Genomic DNA, 21,313 nt, shown 5'->3' on the forward strand with positions numbered 1-21,313 from the left:
CTCTGGCCAAGGCAAAATTATTGGAAGCAGCTGTAGCAGCCATTGAGGACAGAGTTCCCAGTGCTGGCTGCTCTGTGTCTTCACAAAGCAAAGTGGAGCACACGATTACGTCACTAAATGTGGAGGACTTAAATGAGCCACAAGAAACAGACATACAGGATTCACATAAAAATGACAAGCTGCCGCCTGAGCCCACAACCCTAGCTGCTATGGTCATAGTGCCATTAAAATGAACCATGAACAAAATACCTTCACTGAAAGGTCCTCTCAGCCACATGATCTGTCATTCAAAGATGAAGTCAAACAGGAAACAAAACAATCTTTATACCTCATGCTTCTCACAGAGGGATCTGAGCTCAGCATTGGGAGCTGGACCTGCTTATTAAGTGGCTTGGCAAAGAATAATCTGATCATGTGAAAAGGTTACGGTCAGTCCATGTCAGTGATCCTAAGACAGCACTACATATTGCCTGGTAAAAAATAACAGAATGTTATGGTGCCCCTGAGATCATTGAAAATGCACTTTTCAAAAGGCAAGAAAGCTTTCCCAGAATCCTTAGCAAGGGTTTAGTCAAATTGAGAGAACTGGGTGATCTCTTAACAGAACTACAGGTGGCGAAACAAGATCGCTATCTGCCTGGCCTGGCATATCTGGATACCGCTAGAGGGATAAATCCCATAATGGAAAAGCTACCCCACTTCCTCCAAGAGAAATGGCTCTCTTATGGCGTGAAATACAAAGAACAGTAAAATGCCTCCTTCCCTCCTTTCTGGTATTTCGATAACTTTGTTTGTTATGAGGCAAAAGCCAGGACTGACCCAAGCTTCACCATTGCCAGCCCTCATAAAAGTGCGAAATTCATAAGCAAACACAATCAGCAGAGGATGCCCATTTCTGTTCACAAAACTGATGTTTCTCAAAAGGCCTTTCCTAGTAAGGAATTAGACACCAGTGATGAAAATCCAAATAAACACTGCCCTATACACAACCAGGGTTGGGAGGGTTACTTTTGAAATGTATTCCACTTCAGATAACAGAATACATGCTGTAAAATTTAATTTGTAACATTCTGTTAGATTACTCAAGATCAGTAACGTATTCTTAATACTTTGGATTACTTCTTCAGCACTTGTCGATTTTTTCACTTGTTTTGACTATAAAAACTCTGCCAGTACAGTAAGACATAATACACATGTTAAAAATACATTCTCTGAAAAACCTAAATATCTTATGCAGTGTTGTTTCTAAAACAAGATAATTCAAATTGATCTTGTTTTAAGGATTTTTCCAGTGAAGGATCTTTCACTGGGTAGCTCAGTGGTAAAGACATTGGCTACCACCCCTGGAGTTCGCTAGCTCGCTAGTTCAAATCCCAGGGCCTGCTGAGTGATTATAATGTGGTTCGTTCTCGGTGGGTGGTGAGTTGAGCGTGGTTGCCGCGGTGGATGGCGTGAAGCCTCCACACGCGCTATGTCTCCGTGGCAACGCGCTCAACAAGCCACGTTTTAAGATGCATGGGTTGACAATCTCAGACGCGGAGGCAACTGGGATTCGTCCTCAGCCACCGGACTGAGGCAAATCACTACGCGACCACAAGGACTTAGAAGCACATTGGGAATTGGGAGAAAAAGGGGAAAAAATCCAACAAAAAAAAAGAATACGATTTTTGCCCTAATATCAAAGGTCTTACTAGAAAAAAAGAAATTATGATCCAATGTGAATTTTCTTGATAATAAAATATGATCATGCCTGGTAACGTGCATGTAAAATGGCTAGAAATAGCATTTTAGCTTAGCGTAAAGCTGACAATTTACAAATGACAATAAGATGCCAAGTAATCTCTTCAGTAATCAAAAATACTTTTACAATGAATGTAACTGTATTCTAATTACCAATTATTTAAATTGTAACTGTAGTGCAACTCAGTTACTTATATTTTGTATTTTAAATACATAATCCCATTACATGTATTCCGTTACTCCCCAACCCTGTACACAACAAACCTCATCCACTTAGAAAGTGTTGTGGTTTCAGGGTAAAGCCACTGGATGAACACAAGGCCTACTTGAAGGAACATGGCATCTGTTTTCGGTGTTGTGCATCTTCTTCCCATATTGCACGTAATTGCAAAGCTACCCACCTGTCAACAGTGCATGCATGGAAGTCTGCGGAGAAGGCCTGTCAACCAGATCTTGCTCAAAGGTATGTTTAGTCCCTGTGTATCCAAGGGGTAAGCTGGAAGCTGCTGTAAAAATGTACGCAATTCTTGGCGATCAGAGCAATAGGCCGTTAGCAAAGGCAGAGTTTTTTTGAACACTTCTGCATAAAAAGCTATGCTTCTCTATATCTACTAAAGACCTGTGCTGGAGTTACTGAAACTTCTGGGAGGAGAGCTGAGGGCTTTCAGATAGAGGGTGTGAATGGTGATGTATGCTTGACTTTGCCAACTTTAATTGAGTGTGATGACATACCAGATAACAGAGCAGAAATACCTACCCCTGAGGTGGCTCGAAATTATTCTCATCTTAAATCAATTGCCTCTGAGATCCCAGAAATGGATGACAGTGTCCAGATTCCTCTGCTACAGGGCCTTGATGCATTGAGGGTCCATAAAGTGAGATGCTGGATAAATGGTCCTCACGATGCCCTGTTTGTGATCAAGACAGACTTAGGCTGGGTGGTTGTGGGTGATGTATGTTTAGACAATTTACACAAACCAAGTGTGTTGAGCTACAAGACACATGTGCTGGACAAAGGTAGAGCCTCATACTGTAACCCATGTCAAAGTCACATCCACTTCAAAGAGAGTTTGAACATCAGTGACAAAGAACAAGGAATCCCTAATATCTTCAAGGGAAGCTGGATGGAGAGAATTGATGATCATCTTGGCTGTTCAGTATTCAAGCGCACAAAGGATGACAACAAGCTTGCTCTCTCTGTCAAAGATCATCTCTTCCTAGAGATAATGGACAAGGAGCTCTGTAGGGAAGTTGATAACAGTCGGGTGGCCCCTCTCCCTTTCAGGAATCCAAGGCTCCTCATTCCAATCAACAGAGAACATGCTCTCAGTCGACTCTTCTCTCTACAAAGAATCTTGCTTAAAAAGCCAGGAATGAAACAACAGTTCACTGACTTCAACCAAAGAATTATTGAGAATGATCACGCTAAGGTTGCACCTCCTCTAAATGATGGCCAGAATGCTGGTATTTGCCTTTTTTTGGGGTGTACCACCCGAAAAAGCCAACCCAAATAATAGTGGTGTTTGACTCCAGCTCCCAGTATCAGGGTGTGTCTCTGAATAATGTCCTCTTAACAGGGCCTGACTTAAACAACAGCCTCTTAGGTGTGCTGATTCAATTCAGGAAGGAATCTGATGCTGTAACTGCTGACATACAGCAAATGTTCCAATATTTCACGGTGAGACAAGATCACAGGGATTATCTATGATTCCTATGGTTCCATGACAATGACATTGATAAGGACATCATTGAATGTCAGATGAAAGTTCATGTCCGACCCCAGCAGTGGCGATCTACGGACTCTGGTGATCTGAAAAAGAGGGTGAACTCGAACATGGAACTGAACCGAAATAAATATGGCGAGACTCTCTGCAGGAGTTGCAAACGCTTCACATTTGGAGGACATATAGCTTAAAATCACTCTCAAATGCAAAATGCACTAAACTGTGCATTTTCTCAGATGCCTCCTTCAAGGCCATTGGAGCAGTGGCATACCTTAAGACTGTTCATGAAAATGGACAGTGTGATGTTGGGTTTGTTCTTGGAAAAGCCAAACTGATGCCTACTGATGAACCCACAATCCCTTGATTGGAACTCTGCGCAGCTGTGTTAGCTGCGGAGATATCAGAACACAACTTGGATGAGATTGATTTGAACACAGACTCTGTGAACATTTACTGTGACAGCAAGGTTGTGTTAGGATACATATACAACGAAAACAGATGCTTTTATGTATACATTCATAATCGTATCCAGAGAATAAAGCAATCGACAACCCTGCCGACTACACTTCAAGGTCAGTTCCTGCCACTCTTCTTCCAAGCACCACTTGGCTGATGGGGCCGGACTTCCTTTACAAATCTTCCGAAAGCCATCCTGTGATGCAAGAGACCTTTAAGCTGGTGTGTCCAGAGACTGACACTGAGCTTCGTCCTTTACCTCAGGTAAGCATTGCTGCAACAAACATAACTAAGAAATCACTTACTACAGAACGCTTTGAGCGTTTTTCCTCTCGGAACTCCCTGCTAAAAGCAGTGGCATGCCTTGTCAATGTTGCTAGTTCTTTCCATTCCACTTCTGACAGCCAGACATGTAAACATGCAGGCTGGCACAAATGCCATCAACCCTATCACCTAGAGGAACTGGCCCAAGCTAAAAAGGTTATCCTAAGCTTGGTTCAAATGGCTGCATTTTCTAAAGAATACAGTGCTCTTCAAAAGAATATCAAAATCTCAAAGAACAGCCCTTTAGTCAAGCTAAACCCTGTCTTGGACAAGAATGGCCTAATCAGAGTGATGAAAGTGATGAAAAAAGTCCCATAATTTTACCTGCACAACATCATGTCTCCATCTTGCTGATCCATCAATACCATGACCAGGTGATTTACTCTACTGAAGAAGCTCTACGTACCTCTGGATTCTGGCTTGTGGGTGGCAAGAGATCAATCAGCAATGTCCTACAAAGATGCATCACATGCAGGAAGTTGCATGGAAATACAGAGAGCCAAAAAATTTTTAATCTTCCTGATGAACATCTTAGCCCATCCCCACCTTTCACATACGTTGGCTTGGATGTGTTTGGCCCCTTCTCAGTCACAGCTCGTCGTACAAGGGGAGGGCAAGCTCAGAGCAAGTGATGGGCCATTGTTTTTACCTGTATGACCACTCGAGCTGTGCACATCAAAATAATTGAATCAATGGACAGTTCCAGCTGTGTAAATGCCTTACGAATATTCTTTGCCATTCGAGGGCCGGCAAAGCAACTGAGATCAGATTGTGGGACTAAATTTATAGTAGCACGCAGGGAATTATGATTCAACAAGATCGCAAATGAGCCTCAGGTCCAAAAATACCTCATGCACATGAGAACTAAATCTGCCTCATGCATCCCACATGGAGGGAGCCTTGGAGCAGATGATAGGCATAGTAAGGAGGATACTGGACTCCATGTTGATGCAGAATAGCTCTCGTCCCCTTTCTCACAAGGTCCTCTGCACATTCATGGCTGAAATTGCTGCAATAATCAATAATAGACCCTTAGTTCCAATCTCTTCAGACCCAGACTATTCCCTCAAACTTACCCCGGCCTTGCTACTGACCAGGGGTGTAACGGTATGACATTTTCATGGTATGATAAACATCACAAAAATTACCACGGTATTACAGTTTCACGGAATTGAGGTGCATTGATAATATTAAAAGCAGTTCAATATTTGGTTATGAAAGAGGCTATTTCTGATAAACACACAGATAAATATTTCAGTTATAACCAATTCTTGAACTTTATTTTGGATTTCTTCAACTTTAATCATTTAACTTTTGATCTTGAACATCAGGACACTCTCTTACAAGGTATAAAAATAAAAAAAAAATCACAAACTGGTAAACATTAATAAAAAAAAATAAAAAAAATTGGCAACATGTACAGTAGTCAAATGATTATAACAAAAAATATTTTATTGTTATTTTATGATTTATGAAATTTAACTGTAATCATTTGTAATGATTACTGCCCAGGTTAACACTTAAAATATGCATTTGCATGCATTCAGTAATTTGTTGCATTTGTGATTAAGTTCAATTTTACAATACCTACTGAAAATATATTATTTATGTGCAGTTTATTTATTGGCATTTTGTCCAATACTGACAATTTCTGCCACAGTTTCACTGTCAGTTTCTTGCAAGCATATTGTCATTGTCAATTACCTGAACACCAAAAGCCATGCATTTTGTAAACCCTATTTCGTACTATGTTTTACAAATAAAACATATTAGTATTATCAAACATATTGGCCTACTGTTGCGCTGCACTTAGGCAAAAGAACAAACAGTTGGCACATCGTAAAGTTGAACAAGGTCTTAAACCGTTTGCTGCATTTGTGAATGTGACAGAAAGCATAAACATAACTTTAGCCTAACTAGTCATTACAAATCATGTAAAACTACATTGAATCTGGTGTTTTTATGAAAGGGGCTATAATTTATTATCCTGTGTACTATATTTCCACTTACATTTGTCTCCGCAAATTCCGTGGGATGGTGCTCACGGAGATGGTGCTTAAGGTTTGAAGAGTTTCCCACCTGAGCCGATACATTTTGTGGCAAACTTTACAGACTGGGTAACCATCAACATTGATGGTGCCTCATGGGTCTATTACATAGCCAAGTAATACCAGACAGTGGACTTAAACTTCTGTGGCGGTGGAGATAAAGGTTCAAGCTCAGACATGTCTGTATGTTGCGCTCGTGCTGCACTCATTCTGCGCTCCGCTCGTGCTGGACTTCTGTGCTTGTGATGCACAGCGCTCGCAACACCTGCGTGTCACCTTTAAAATTGAGTGACAGTCAAATGCAACATGAGGAAGGCGCAATTTAAAGATTTATTTTATCTAGCCAAGTTTATATGATGCTGTGTAAATGTCGCAGATTCTGTCTTAATTAAACTGATTTGGATTTTAGAGAAGTTCTGAAAAAATCTGTCTTTATCTTCATGCAATACCGTCAATGAGAAGATTTCAACGGTATGATAATCGTCCGTTTTAAAACCGAGGTATATTGTGAAACCTTGAAACCGTTACATCCCAACTACTGACCCAAACGATCGAGGCACCCCCACTTCCTGGAAAATTCCTAGAGAACAATCTGTTCAGACAAATATGGAAGCAGGTGCAGCAACTTGCTGACAACTTCTGGTTTTGCTGGAGACGTGAATACCTTCCTACTCTGCAAACACGTCGCAAATGGAATACTGCTCTGCCCAAAATCTAAGTAGGAAATCTTGTTCTACTAAAGGACACTTAGGTTGCCTGAAATGAGTGGCCCATGGCACTCGTGTCCAAGGTTTTTCCAAGTATGGATGGCAGAGTACGCAAAATTGAATTAAAGGTCACAAAAGAAGGATCCAGTAAGGCCTCAAAGTATCTTAGACCTGTTACTGAGGTCGTTCTGCTTCTATCTAACAAAGAGCAAACTGAGAATTAGATATGATATCTTTCAGATGCCAGGCGGGGAGTGTTCTGCCCCAATTTCATTGTTACTTGAGTCTTAGTGAATGGGCTCCCCCTAGTGACGATGTCTGTCTACAGGTCATATCAAGTCATGTTAGTAACAAGTAAATTCAGTGATGAGCACATTTCGTTAGTAGCACATTTTGTTCTGCAGCCATCCTTTGTTATGCCTTTGTGAAAGCATTGTCTGTAAGTTTCAATTCTTTATATAACACTTAATGACATATTTAGGAGTACTGATGAAGATGATTATATATAAACTTACAATTAGTTCGTCATTGTGTTTGTCAAATCATGTGAGTGAAGTCTTTTCCCTTTTAATGAACATTACGGCACATAAGCTATTTCTATATTTCTGTATTAGTAATTTACAAGAGAACTGCTGTATTGGCTCTAATATTTACACAAGGAAAAATATACTTAAGTGCAACAAAGTACAATCAAATTTGGGCATGTATGGCAGAACTATTTACATTTGTGATTATTAATTTATATTTTCTGTTTATTCATTGTTATTTACAGTTTCACTCCTAATTCATGATTGCATCTTGGCATCTCATTAAACTGATAAACTGAGATGAATCCTGACTCATCTGCATTTCATGGATGGAGTTTGGCTGGCTGTTCAGTTGTATTTGTACATGCAATGAGAACAGTACAGGGGGCAAATATTGATCATTAAGTTAATTTCTGACACTGGGTCACTACTGAATTAAAGTGATTTAATTGCGAGAAAACTTATTAGCCTAAGCCGTTATTTTCTATAAGATAAAATAGTACCATTTTACTGGTATTATTGTTTAGTTGGGGACTTGGTGACTACATACGCTCAGCCCCCAATCGGGCTAATCAGCCGAGGAGAGGGATAAATGCAGCCGGATGCGGCAGTTCGGGAGAAAGAGAGCCATACGCAGCTGCCATGTGTGTGTTTATGTTTGTGTCTTTTTGTTTAAGTTCTTATTAAAATATTACTTTGACTGTTCAGCCGGTTCCCGCCTCCTCCTTTCCCATTTTTAACCCTGTTACGATAAAAAGCACCAAACTATCGGTATCGGCAGATGTTGTTCTAAATAATCAATAATCAGTATTGGCACACAAATGTTGTATCAGTGATTCCCTTGGAATAAATATGCAGTGCATCAAAAATATAAACAAGGCTTCAGTCAACTGAAGGCAGCAACGGGAGCTTCCAGCGTAGACAGCTCCAATGATTATAACGGTAGCAATTTAGTGTAAAATTAAAGGAATAGTTCACCCAAAAATTAAAATTCTCTCATGATTCAGTTACCCTGATGCCATCCCATATGTGTATGACTGTCTTTCTTTGGCAGAACACAAATAGGGCTGAAACAATTAGTCAACATTATCGACAACCGTCTTTTTAAAAAATATTTTTATTTAAAAATATCTAAAAATAGCCCACAAGATACATTTACCTGAAAAGCAACATATATTTAGACTTGCTTTTAGAGAACAGATCTTGAATATATGTATATTTTGTCTTTGCTGCACTCGCAGAAGTATAACCAAGTGAAAAAATACACTTATATACAAAAAACACTTACATTCAAGATACATTCTCTGAAAGCTTCTCAAGTAAATGTATCTTGCTTTAAGAATAATTTAAATGGAAAACAAGACAAAAACTCTTGATTACAACAGGATTTTTTGCAGTTAATTTATTACTGAATTAAACTTAATAAAAAAAGAAAGTGTTTTCCTTTTGATTCAGTGAATGTCATTTAGAGGTATTTTTAAAAGATGATTTTGTCCTCCTTCTAGTTAGTAAGCACATTTAATACAACCTTTTAAGTCAAGGCACAAGCTGAATAGTCGGTTAAGAGCTAATGATTAATCGTTGCAATAATCGACCGAATAGTTGAATAATCGTTCTAATAATCGTTAGATTAGTCGATTATCAAAATAATTGTTTGTTGCAGCCCTAAACACAAATGAAGATTTTTAGAAGATAGAGCTCTGTCAGGTCCTTATGGTGCAAGTACAAGGTAGGGCTGGGCGATAGGACGATGCTATTGGATATCTTACAAAGATCCTGATGCTGATTGCGACACTCAATTGACAGATGATGATCGACAATATCGGCAAATGGCAAAACCGTGGATCTGGGAAGTCAGCAAATATATCAAACAGTGGCCAGGGTGTGAAGCTCACCAAATGCAATGAGGCAAGCTCCTCGTCCACGTTATTTTGCTCATCTACCCGCTCTATTTCCACGGACCAGTTTGCGGTTAACATGCATTGTGAACGCAACTCTGCAGGTTCAGTAATATACTGTATATCTTTGTATTAAAGAAACAAAGACGAAAGTGATTAAATCATAAAATAATACAAGACACGTTCACCTTGGACCTAAAATTAGTTATTTTTTATTTTCTTTAGGCAGCATTAACTGTATTACCAAAACGCAATACAAACACAAATTCGATAAGAACACACATTTGGCAGCATTATTTTGGGAACACAAGGGAATTTATTAGGCTTTATTATTATGATTATTATTATCTTAACATTTATAATAGTCTTTAGTTCTTTATCTGTAGGCTATTAGTAATTTTCCAACTGTTGTCATTGACGGATGCTTGCGTGATGGCAAATGGAGCCGTTAGAGATGGCAAATGTTTGGATTTGAGGAGGTGGTTAAATAAGATTTTTTTATCACCGGTATTTTAATTGCTTTTTTTGTTTATTTTAAAGTGCAGTTTGAATTTAGAAATGTCTTTTGTTTATGTTTTCCGTGTTTCAATAAATGAATTGAATTTTTAAAGCAAAATCAATAAAGCAAAAATATTCACCGACCCTCGGCAGGGGGGTTGATGATATAATCGTATATAGCGATATTTAAGGCAATTATCGATAAAATCTCCCAGCCCCAGTACAGGAGTGCCAGCACTTTGACGGTCCAAAAGTCACATTTAGGCAGCATAAACGTAATCCATGCAACTCCAGTCGATCAATTAATGTCTTCTGAAGCTAAGCAATAGGTTTATGTAAGAAACAAGTCAATAATTAAAAAATCATTGATCGAATGGAGTCACGTAGATTACATTTATGCTGCCTAAATGTGACTTTTGGACTGTCAAAGTGCTGGCACCCATTCACTTGCATTATAAGGAGCTGAAAGAACTCTATCTTCTTCTAAAAATCTTTATTTGTTATCTGCTGAAGAAAGACAGTCATACACATCAGGGATGGCATCAGGGTAAGTGAATAATGAGAGAATTTTCATTTTTGGGTGAAATATTCATTTAACAGTATACAGGGTTGCTGCAAAGTTTTTAAAATAAAATGTAAGACTTTATAAGACCTTTTTCAAGACCTGAACAAATAAAATTAATACTGTATCCCCATACCAAAACATTGATTCATAGCGTGGAACTTTTAACTTTAGCTGCTCATTCAAACAAATAAGGGATATAAAATCTGCACTCATACAATAATCTACAACGTATTACAATATAAACAATTAAAAGTAAACACTGTCATATTTCATCAACACTACATCATTATCAACATTTGATCTTTAGTGATAGCTTGTCATAAATTTCCGATATGTCTTAATGATTGTGAACTGCTCTGCAACAGCTGAAAACACTCACGAGCCCCCGCGTGCTTGGAGAAAATACAACAGTGCTGCGTTTTCACTTTGAAGGACACAGTGCATGCATTTATTTAATTAAACTGTATTCTTCTGAAGTTTGACAATCACATAAGGTTGTATCACAATTCCTGTCTTTCTGCCTCCAAATTTAAGACCTCTTTAAATTAAAATTACGACTTTTGTTGTATCATTTAAGATATTTAAGACTTTTTAAGGATCTGCGGGAACCCTGGTATATCATTAAACATAAATGCTTTAAAACATGGTGGACAGAACATCTATTGAGAGAAATTGTTTTTTTTTTTTTTTTTTACATTTATTTAACCCTTCCATTGTCTTAGGGTCATTTTTGACCTGGCACAGGTAAAGAATACGTTATAAATACCGCAAAGTTTTTGGTACCAGGAACCGAATGTTGTGACTTGGTCAAGACTATCAAAACAAACTAAATAAAAAAAGAAAATACATTTTTGTACATAACTGTTTAAATGAAAAAAACTATTTCAAACTAATTGTTCCATCCATTGTCTTAACGAGTCAATTTTGACCTGTATGGGAAAACCAGTTGCATCAGACCAAAACCAGACCTTTCACCTTCAGACTTACTGGATGTTATGCAGCTGTAAATAGTTCCTTGTACATATATGAATCAAATTTGACCTACAAATATTTCAAATTTTCTCAGATTTAGCCCCTAGCCCCATACAATTCTTCAGCTTACCACCAGTTTCACTGGGTATTGCATCTTTCCCACAAATTGCATTCTTTTCACTAAAACGGGGATTGTGCAATCATGCACGTTCACACACAACCGCATTTTTAACAGTTTTGAACAGGTAATATGTAGTAATTACGTTTACTAACATGATTTTTTATGAAAGGGTAAAATAGGGCTAAAGGCCCCCCCATGGCAAAAGACCCATTGGATGTTATTTTCTCCGAAAACATTAGATGGCAGAAAGAAGTGTTACAGCACCTTCCTAAACCCTTGTAACACTGCAACACATTGTTTGAAATTAGTGAGAAAGAATGGATTTATTGCAATGGCCGTGCAAAGTTTGCCCATTTTGACTTCTGGAAAAGGCAATAGAGATTAATTTGTAAAATAGACATGTATTATAACTGTAACTCTAACTGTAACTTTTTGTTTTTAAGCAGAATAAATCAGAAATTGTTGTAATACAGTTGAAATAATATAAAAAGTGATTCAAATAAACATAAATAAAAATTGAGACATCCTTTGCCAATGTTTGCCAAGTTTTAAAACTTTTTTATTTTTTTATTTTTTATTTTAAAATTATGTTAATTCATTAATATTCCAAATGTAGCCCTTTTCCCCCAATCATTATACACTTTGGGACAACAACAAAACAACACAACATTCGTTAAGGGCATCTTTAGTGGCATTGTACAGTAATCAAGAATTTATGCATTTTTAATGGTTTTCAATTCAGGTCAAAAATGACTTGAAGGACAAAACATTTACATTTATGCATTTGGCAGTCGCTTTTATCCAAAGCGACTTACACTGCACTTACAGTGGTGTGAAAAAGTGTTTGCCCCCTTCCTGATTTCTTATTTTTTTTGCATGTTTGTCACACTTAAATGTTTCAGATCATCAAACAAGTTTAAATATTAGTCAAAGATAACACAAGTAAACACAAAATGCAGTTTTTAAATGAAGGTTGTTATTATTAAGGGAAAACAAAATCCAAACCTACATGGCCCTGTGTGAAAAAGAGATTGCCCCCTAAACCTAATAACTGGTTGGGCCACCCTTAGCAGCAACAACTGCAATCAAGCGTTTGCGATAACTTGCAACGAGTCTTTTACAGCGCTGTGGAGGAACTTTGGCCCACTCATCTTTGCAGAATTGTTGTAATTCAGCCACATTGGAGGGTTTTCGAGCATGAACTACCTTTTTAAGGTCATGCCACAGCATCTCAATAGGATTCAGGTCAGGATTTTGACTAGGCCACTCCAAAGTCTTCATTTTGTTTTTCTTCAGCCATTCAGAGGTGCACTTGCTGGTGTGTTTTGGACCATTGTCCTGCTGCAGAACCCAAGTTCGCTTCAGCTTGAGGTCACGAACAGATGGCCGGACATTCTCCTTCAGGATTTTTTGGTAGACAGCAAGTCTTCCAGGTCCTGAAGCAGCAAAACAGCTCCAGACCATCACACTACCACCACCATATTTTACTGCTGGTATGATGTTCTTTTTCTGAAATGCGGTGTTACTTTTACACCAGATGTAATGGGACACACACCTTCCAAAAAGTTCAACTTTTGTCTCATCAGTCCACAGAGTATTTTCCCAAAAGTCTTGGGGATCAAGATGTTTTCTGGCAAAAATAAGACGAGCCTTAATGTTCTTTTTGCTCAGCAGTGGTTTTAGTCTTGGAACTCTGCCATGCAGGCCATTTTTGCCCAGTCTCTTTCTTATGGTGGAGTCATGAACACTGACCTTAACTGAGGCAAGTGAGGCCTGCAGTTCTTTGGATGTTGTTGTGGGGTATTTGTGACCTCTTGGATGAGTCGTCGCTGCGCTCTTGGGGTAATTTTGGTCGGCCGGCCACTCCTGGGAAGGTTCACCACTGTTCCATGTTTTCACCATTTGTGGATAATGGCTCTCACTGTGGTTCTCTGGAGTCCCAAAGCTTTAGAAATGGCTTTATAACCTTTTCCAGACTGATAGATCTCAATTACTTTCGTTTTCATTTGTTCCTGAATTTCTTTGGATCTCGGCATGATGTCTAGCTTTTGAAGATCTTTTGGTCTACTTCAATTTGTCAGGCAGGTCCTATTTAAGTAATTTCTTGATTGAGAACAGGTGTGGCAGTAATCAGGCCTGGGTGTGGCTAGAGAAATTGAACTCAGGTGTGATAAACCACAGTTATGTTTTAACAGGTGGGGCAAACACTTTTTCACACAGGGCCATGTAGGTTTGGATTTTGTTTTCCCTTAATAATAACAACCTTCATTTAAAAACTGCATTTTGTGTTTACTTGTGTTATCTTTGACTAATATTTAAACTTGTTTGATGATCTGAAACATTTAAGTGTGACAAACATGCAAAAAAATAAGAAATCAGGAAGGGGGCAAACACTTTTTCACACCACTGTATTACAGGGACAATTCCCCTGGAGCAACCTGGAGTTAAGTGCCTTGCTCAAGGACACAATGGTGGTGGCTGTGGGGATCGAACCAGCAAGATCGATTACCAGTTATGTGCTTTAGCCCACTTCACCATCACCACTCACCACAAAAGGAGGGTATAATTTCTTAAGACAATAGGAGGGTTAAATTATAGTTTTATAATTTTAAGTTTTTATAGTGCAAAAATGATGCTCTTTGTACATGGTATTTGGAGTCCTCCACATGCGTTCTCCACTATTAATATTAACGATTAACTGATTGTTAATTTTAATGACAATCAACTATGAAATTCCTAAAAACTGACATTCCTATATACATGAACATTAAGGGCACTAAATGCAAAAAACTCTCTATGGCAGAGACATTAGCCAGCTGTCTGTAATTATTTAGAAATGAAAGGATAAGCAATTTTGCATCAATTAAAGGTTTACCACAGAGGAAACTACACGTTTCATCTTATTGCTAATTTATGACTCTATTATAATTAGTCTTGCTTTGTATCTTTATGGTTGGGATTTACGCTCAACATCACACACTAACCAAACTATGACAAAAACCACTCATCCGCTCTCAGTCGTAGAATGAGAGCCCAGACTTCCACACTAAATACAGATGCCAAGTTCAGATTTAATCATTTCTAAGGGGGTGAAGTATAAATTAGCCAATGAACACACAAAGAAATCTCCATCCTCTACATCAACATGAGTTTCAACAAAAACAAATTGTCCTTTATGCAGCAGGGAGATATTGTGGTCAGTAAAAAAAAAAAGTTGTGAATATAGTCAGCTTCTCAGTTGTGAAAGAGCGTTTGTGGTCAGAGAAAATCATTCCTCACAACTCTGTCACACATACATGCATAAGCAACACAAACACTGATACACACAAAAACCAGACATGCAGCTCATGGGCGTCTTTAAACATACAAGAAAAGGGCTACTTTTTAAAAAGGGCAACCACACACAAAAACTCACACCTGCTTTCCAGGTGGATACAAGATTCTGACGGGAGCCTTTAGTCTGTGTGTGCAAGAAAGAGAAACAGCAAACAACAAGTGTGTACACACTACCGGTCAAAGATTTTGAAACACTTGACTGAAATGTTTCTCATGATCTTAAAAATCTTTTGATCTGAAGGCAGATGTGTCATATAAGCTACACCACAGACTTAACACAACAACTTCCCGTCGAACACAACAAAATGGTTTCATACTCACCGGGCTCTAGTTTGATGATCTTCACTGCTGCAAGTTCACCAGTGGAAATGTTTCGAGCCTGGAGATTACAAACACAAGGAGGGAAGAAGGATTTTAAAAGCAGAGAGAGATCAAATAGTTTCCGATCAAAACACTGCAGTGTATTTGTGTATAAGTAAAAGTGTCTCTGGTGGAAACCACCTCATCATTTCCAAATGGAAGTTGGTCGACAGCCATCAAAACACTTGAAACACACATACACTGAAACACACAAAACAGACTGACATGTCCATTTGTTACCTGTATTTCACACAACTAGCTTCAGGGTTTGCACACTTTTTGATCAATTGATTGTGATAACTGAATAAGGATTCCCTTACAAAAAATCTAGAGTTTTGGCAAACTATGCGCAAAGTTGTCAAAAATTTGCAGCAAATTTGCCATCCGTTATTTTCACATGCAAATAAGCTTGATTCGCCACAAATGTTTGCCAGAAGTTTGCAGCTCTTCACCGGTAGTGGTGAACCTGCAGCAAACCTTTGGCAACAATGGACAATTTGCCGCAAGTTTGACGCAGAGCTCATTTGCATGTGAAAATGATCAGTGGCGAATTTGCAGCAAATTTGCAATGAACTCCCAATTTTTGCAAGGGCTTTTAAAAATCCCAAGGAGCAATTTCAGGCCAATGACATACTTGAGCAGAGCATCTGTCTATTTACTCCTATTCAAAAGCATCTGAATGTGGGAGAGCAGAAACTCAAGCTCAGGCAAAGAAATCTAACTTTTGCTCGCTGCACACAAAACTTTAAGTTGGGCGAACTTAAACCAGAAAATTCGTATGACAAGAAAACGTGTGACCAATAGAAGATCGAAACGTCACACTGAATCTAGTCATCTGAAAAAAAAAAAAATCTGTAAATCATATTTTCAAAATTCCCCACTTTTTCCTGCTTTTCCATGAGCGTGTGAACCCTTTAGTTTTCAATTTAGTTTATATAAATTAAGTGTGATTTAGCAGTGCATAAAATGTGTGTTTATCTTGGGACTGACTAAGCAAGACAGACAGGCATCAAGGATGATCGTGAATGCATGTGTGATGCAGTAAGAGCAGCAAAAAAAAATTAAGTGTTTAAGAGGAAGTTACCTCAGTGAGACAAACACACATCCCTATTCACTGTTAACACAAAAAGTGGATCTGGCTCCAACAAAGATGTGTGACTACTCTGTACTACTATCTTTACTGCTCTGTAAAACAAACAGCAGCACCACTGTTAATCTCACAAAGTAAAACAGTTATATGATAGCTGTTCATTATCTAAACCAGATAACTGTACATTATTATAATTGAGCCAGACACATATCAGTAACCATAGCCCTAAACCAGTTTGAAAACTGTGAGAACTATCCCTAACCCACTATGATGCAGTATACTTTACCTAAACTAGTCTGTGACCAGTACACTAACTTTGGGCCATTTTGATATCTGCAAACTAAATCTGTCAACCCTCAGAGCAAAGGGCATCACAGGAACTGTGCTCCGCTGGTTTGAGTCTTATCTCACAGGTAGGTCCTTCAGGGTGTCTTGGAGGAGAGCGGTGTCTAAGTCTCAGTACTCGGGCCCCTCCTCTTCTCCATATACATGTCATCTCTGGGATCAGTCATTCAGGCACATGGATTTTCCTACCATTGCTACACTGATGACACACAACTCTACCTCTCATTCCAGCGTGACAATCCTTCGGTAGCTGCATGGATCTCAGCCTACCTGGCAGACATCTCGAGCTGGATGAAAGAACATCACCTCCAACTAAACCTGGCTAAAACCGAGCTTCTTGTGATTCCAGTGAGCCCAGCTGTTCAGCACAATTTCACTATTCAAATAGACTCATCAATGATCACACCATCCAAGACAGCCAGAAATCTTGGGGTTGTGTTTGACGATCAGTTAAACTTCTCGGACCACATCGCAAGGACTGCCCGATCGTGCAGATTTGCTCTGTACAACATCAGGAAAATCAGGCCCTTCCAATGTGAGCAAGCCAGGCACTTGTACTATCCAGGCTGGACAACTGCAATGGTCTTCTGGCAGGCCTTCCTGCATGTACAGTCAAACCTTTGCAATTGATCCAGAATGCAGCAGCGCAATTGGTCTTCAATGAGCCCAAGAGAGCGCATGTTACACCTCTCTTCATCAAACCCCCCCCACCCCACCCCCCCCAAAAAAAACAAGTGCATTGAGTCCACAAATATTTATATTTTGCATTTTTTCTGATTTAATTGTTTATTTTTTTATTACAAATTATATTATCAGCATAACAGTTTGAGTGAAAAATTGTGCAAAAACCCGATGATTACGATATAATCATGATTCTGCATGTGAAAGGATTTAATGAAAGAAAACCTGTCCGTTTGTACAAAATGAGTTAACAGTTAATGTCACAAATTTGCTTATTTGATTACTGATCACAAAATTGTGTTGAATCTTAAATATTTCTTATATTATGTCATACATTTTTCAAAATCACGTAAACACTAGCACGCAAGCAACAGCAAGAGAGGAGCAGGCTATTTTACTTATATGAAGTTTTTCGCACCTGCATTCCACATCTTGATGTAATCGTTCCTCATGATCATGCAGCGTGTTTTCACGAGCTGAATGGGAGACTAAACAGTATTTAAATGTGACGAGACTCAAGCTGCGTGTGCAAGCCATTTGCGCATCACAAGCAAATTAAGTATTTAGTGAATCGCACCTGCAAAATCCTAAAACTTTATTTCCAGGTTTAATTTTTATTTTGAATAGACTCAGATTTTTTATCCCCACAATGTGGGCTTATGTTTTCTCTTTTAATCGTTTAATGTAATTTTGAGTGTGTGATCATGGTTTAAGGAGGGTGTACCTGTATGTGAAATCTCAAGGATTAATAGTGGTGATTTCCTTATTACATGACGTGTTGTTCTGAAAGCAAAAAGAAATAAATGGAACACAGAATGTAAGCTGTCATTCGCACAGCCTCACTGAAGCAAAGCAGGCGTGTTTACTAGCACGATTAACAGAAAGTGAAGGGCTGCCGGCTTGTGATGCGTGAATGGCTTGCATGCACTGCACGAGTCTGTTGGGTATACTGCAGTCTCGTCACATTTTAACTTTTTGTTTAGCCTTCCATTCAGCTCATGAAAACACGCTGCGTGATCATGAGGAAGGATTACATCAAGATGTAGATTGGAATACAGGTGTGGAATTTATATAAATAAAATAGTCTACTCCTCTCTCGCCATTGCTGGCATGCCAGTGATTACCCCTAAGCGTGCCAATGCTGGCACGCGTGCCATAGGTTGCCGACCCCTGATATATGGCCTTTTCTCACTCGGGGGATTTGGAAAGGTAGTCAATGAAAGCATGCAGTTTTAAGGTGTTCAGGAAACAGCCTGAGCCTCATTCCTTCCAGAGTTTTAAATCTATGCAGAAGAATGACATTTACATTTCACATGTGGTATGACGGTGCAAAATTCAAAACATTTAATGAGTCAGACTGACTGCAAGTTTCATCTTTCATTTGTCCAGTCAGGATTTCTTTCTCTACTTCCCACACACTTTCAGCAAACAGGTCTGTTTAGTGTGCACTATCCTGTTCTTCAAGGATGAGAGGTAAGACTCGAACAAAAACATAAAACTATCCTTATTAGCAAGCTGTTCCTAGCTAAACGTCTGTGCCAAATGCAAACTATAAAAGCCCATCAAGCCACTGTTGGTTAGTTTATCTTTAGGGAACAATACATCTATCCATCCATCCATTCTTAGGATGCCATTTTAAAGAGATAGTTCACCCCAAAAATTTTAATTCTGTCATCACTTACTCACCCTCATGTTGTTCCAAACCCTAATGAATTTTTATCGAGGAACACAAAAGGGGATGTTAGGCAGAATGTAAGCCTCAGTCACCATCTCCTTCTGCGTTCTACCTTCTAACGACATGAGGGTGAGTAAATGATGACAGAATTTTCATTTTTGGATGTATTTTTTCCTTTAATGGCTGCTCAATGTGGCTGTACGTGAGTTATTGAGTTTCTTAAAATTAATCTCCATAGGGTTAGTTCAGACTAATGTGTTTAGGTTCAGCACCTTGTATACGTCTCCGTAGGTTCCACTGCCAACTCTCTGGATAAGCTCAAAGTCATTCTGTGGGTTTCTGCGCTGGATTTCTCCTCCGGACTGGCACAGCAGATCCATGCTGAAGGACTGGAGGATTTACTGCTTTAATGACCCAGATTCAGTTTTAAACCAGACCTGTGGTCCACATCCTCCTGAATAATAACAGACATCAGAACATCCAAGAGTGATTATAGCCAACACATGAACTTAGACAGACAGACACTTTATTAATACTCTAAGAGAAATTGCAGACCTATTATAATAGAGTAATAACAATGCTGAACTAATAATATAGCAATAATATCTGATAAAAACTTTCTCTCTAAAATAAACATTCTGTGTATTAAAAACAGCCTGTATGAGTGTGATTTGGTGAGGATGCTCATACACACTTCAAATGAGTTTATTTTTAAATATAAGAGCAGATTTCAAACTTTGTGTACAGTTATTTTGAAACATGACAAATAATTGAAGTGTGTCAGAGCGTGTTAACTGTTATAAACAGACTTAAACAGGTTAATAATTTTAAAAAGTTTCACCTCAGAATAAGACAGAGAGATAAAACTGCGTGTAAAAGTTTAATCAATACAAATATTTTCTGTCTGAATATCCATGTATGAGGCTAACTCAGCTAACTTCTGCTAACTAATCTCACACAATCACTTCAGCTTGAAACTTCATCTTATTCAGACAAAATACAGAGGTACACAGCAAACACGACCCAGACTTTACAGAAATAGTTACATTTAGCATGTGTTTTGTTTAATACTGTTTAGTTTGGGTGGCAGTAAAGTTCAGCCGAAGCTAATGCTAATGCTATAAAACTTACATCGTAGCAAAAAAAATCTCTTAAAATCAGAAACTTTGGTTTAAACTTCACCATTGGTGCGATTAACCTTTGTCCACTGGACTCATGGAAATGTAGAGTTTTTTCCTAAATGCCGAAGATAATTTTGCGTCGAAATAACCATCCAAACAGGAACAGCGAGAAGAGCAAATAACTTCAAATGAAGCCAGAGCAGACCTAATACACACACACAAACACACACACACACACATACACGCACACGCACACGCGCACACACACAGACACACACATATTGGGTTTTCATGTTTTATGAGGACTCTCCATAGACATTATGGTTTTTATACTGTACAAACTATATATTATATTCCCTACCCCTAAACCTAACCCTCACAAAAAACTTTCTGCATTTTTACATTTTCAAAAAACATCATTTAGTATAATTTATAAGCTGTTTTCCTCATGGGACCGACTGATTGTCCTCACAACTTCAAAAAATTTCAGGTTTTACTATCCTTGTGGGGACACAACGTAGGGAATACCTGGACACACACACACACACACACACACACACACACACACACACACACATCTCTCTTTCACTTTATTTCACGGTTTCATTGCTTTGTTTGCACAAGAAATAATGGTGATATTGTACTGACAAATGATTAGCTGGTTAGACAAGAAAGACCAGTGCAGAACAGGGATAACGGGAACCGCTTTTATTTATTTTCAGGTTTCATTCTTTCTTTTTTCACGTGTAATATATGTATTATCTTATCTTCACTTAAATTTTAAATGATAGGTTATATAATGCATTATATATGTATAGATAGATTATAAATGATATATAATCAGTTTTCATATATTTTAAAACTAAAACTAGTCTAGACAGTTTATGAAACGATCGGTGACGGTTCATGACATGACGTGTGTGCGTCGCGCCATCTGAAGGATATAAACGGATCATCACGTGTCTCGAAGGTTTGGCTCATGAATACCACAGCGATGGTTTAGAGCGTTTCCCAAACTGGATTTTTGCGCCCTTGAAGGCAATTCGGGAAGGGGACGCCACTCGAAGTGTCGTTCCAAAAAAAAAAAAATTTTTTTTTTCACAAAAGGCCCTTTCACAAGAGTGA

General features: G+C 38.5%; 1 protein-coding gene across 3 annotated transcripts in view; it reads right to left on the reverse strand.

Moving 5' to 3' along the window:
• Positions 1 to 20,406, reverse strand: part of LOC127413890 (mitogen-activated protein kinase kinase kinase kinase 5-like) — a 75,994-nt gene extending 55,588 nt beyond the window's left edge. For 2 of the 3 annotated variants that reach the window (XM_051651451.1, XM_051651449.1), the window contains exons 1-3: positions 20,250 to 20,406; positions 19,340 to 19,521; positions 15,238 to 15,295 (exon numbers count right to left, since the gene is read on the reverse strand). In XM_051651451.1, coding sequence (XP_051507411.1) covers positions 15,238 to 15,295; positions 19,340 to 19,447 — 166 coding nt within the window. In that variant the 5' untranslated portion in view covers positions 19,448 to 19,521; positions 20,250 to 20,406. Of the gene's footprint in view, positions 1 to 15,237; positions 15,296 to 19,339; positions 19,522 to 20,198 lie in introns of all 3 variants that reach the window. The other variant, XM_051651450.1, reaches the window with a different exon arrangement.
• Between the last annotated feature and the right edge of the window lie 907 nt (positions 20,407 to 21,313).

Source organism: Myxocyprinus asiaticus, chromosome 23 (assembly GCF_019703515.2).
Source record: "Myxocyprinus asiaticus isolate MX2 ecotype Aquarium Trade chromosome 23, UBuf_Myxa_2, whole genome shotgun sequence".
Lineage (NCBI taxonomy): Eukaryota > Metazoa > Chordata > Actinopteri > Cypriniformes > Catostomidae > Myxocyprinus > Myxocyprinus asiaticus.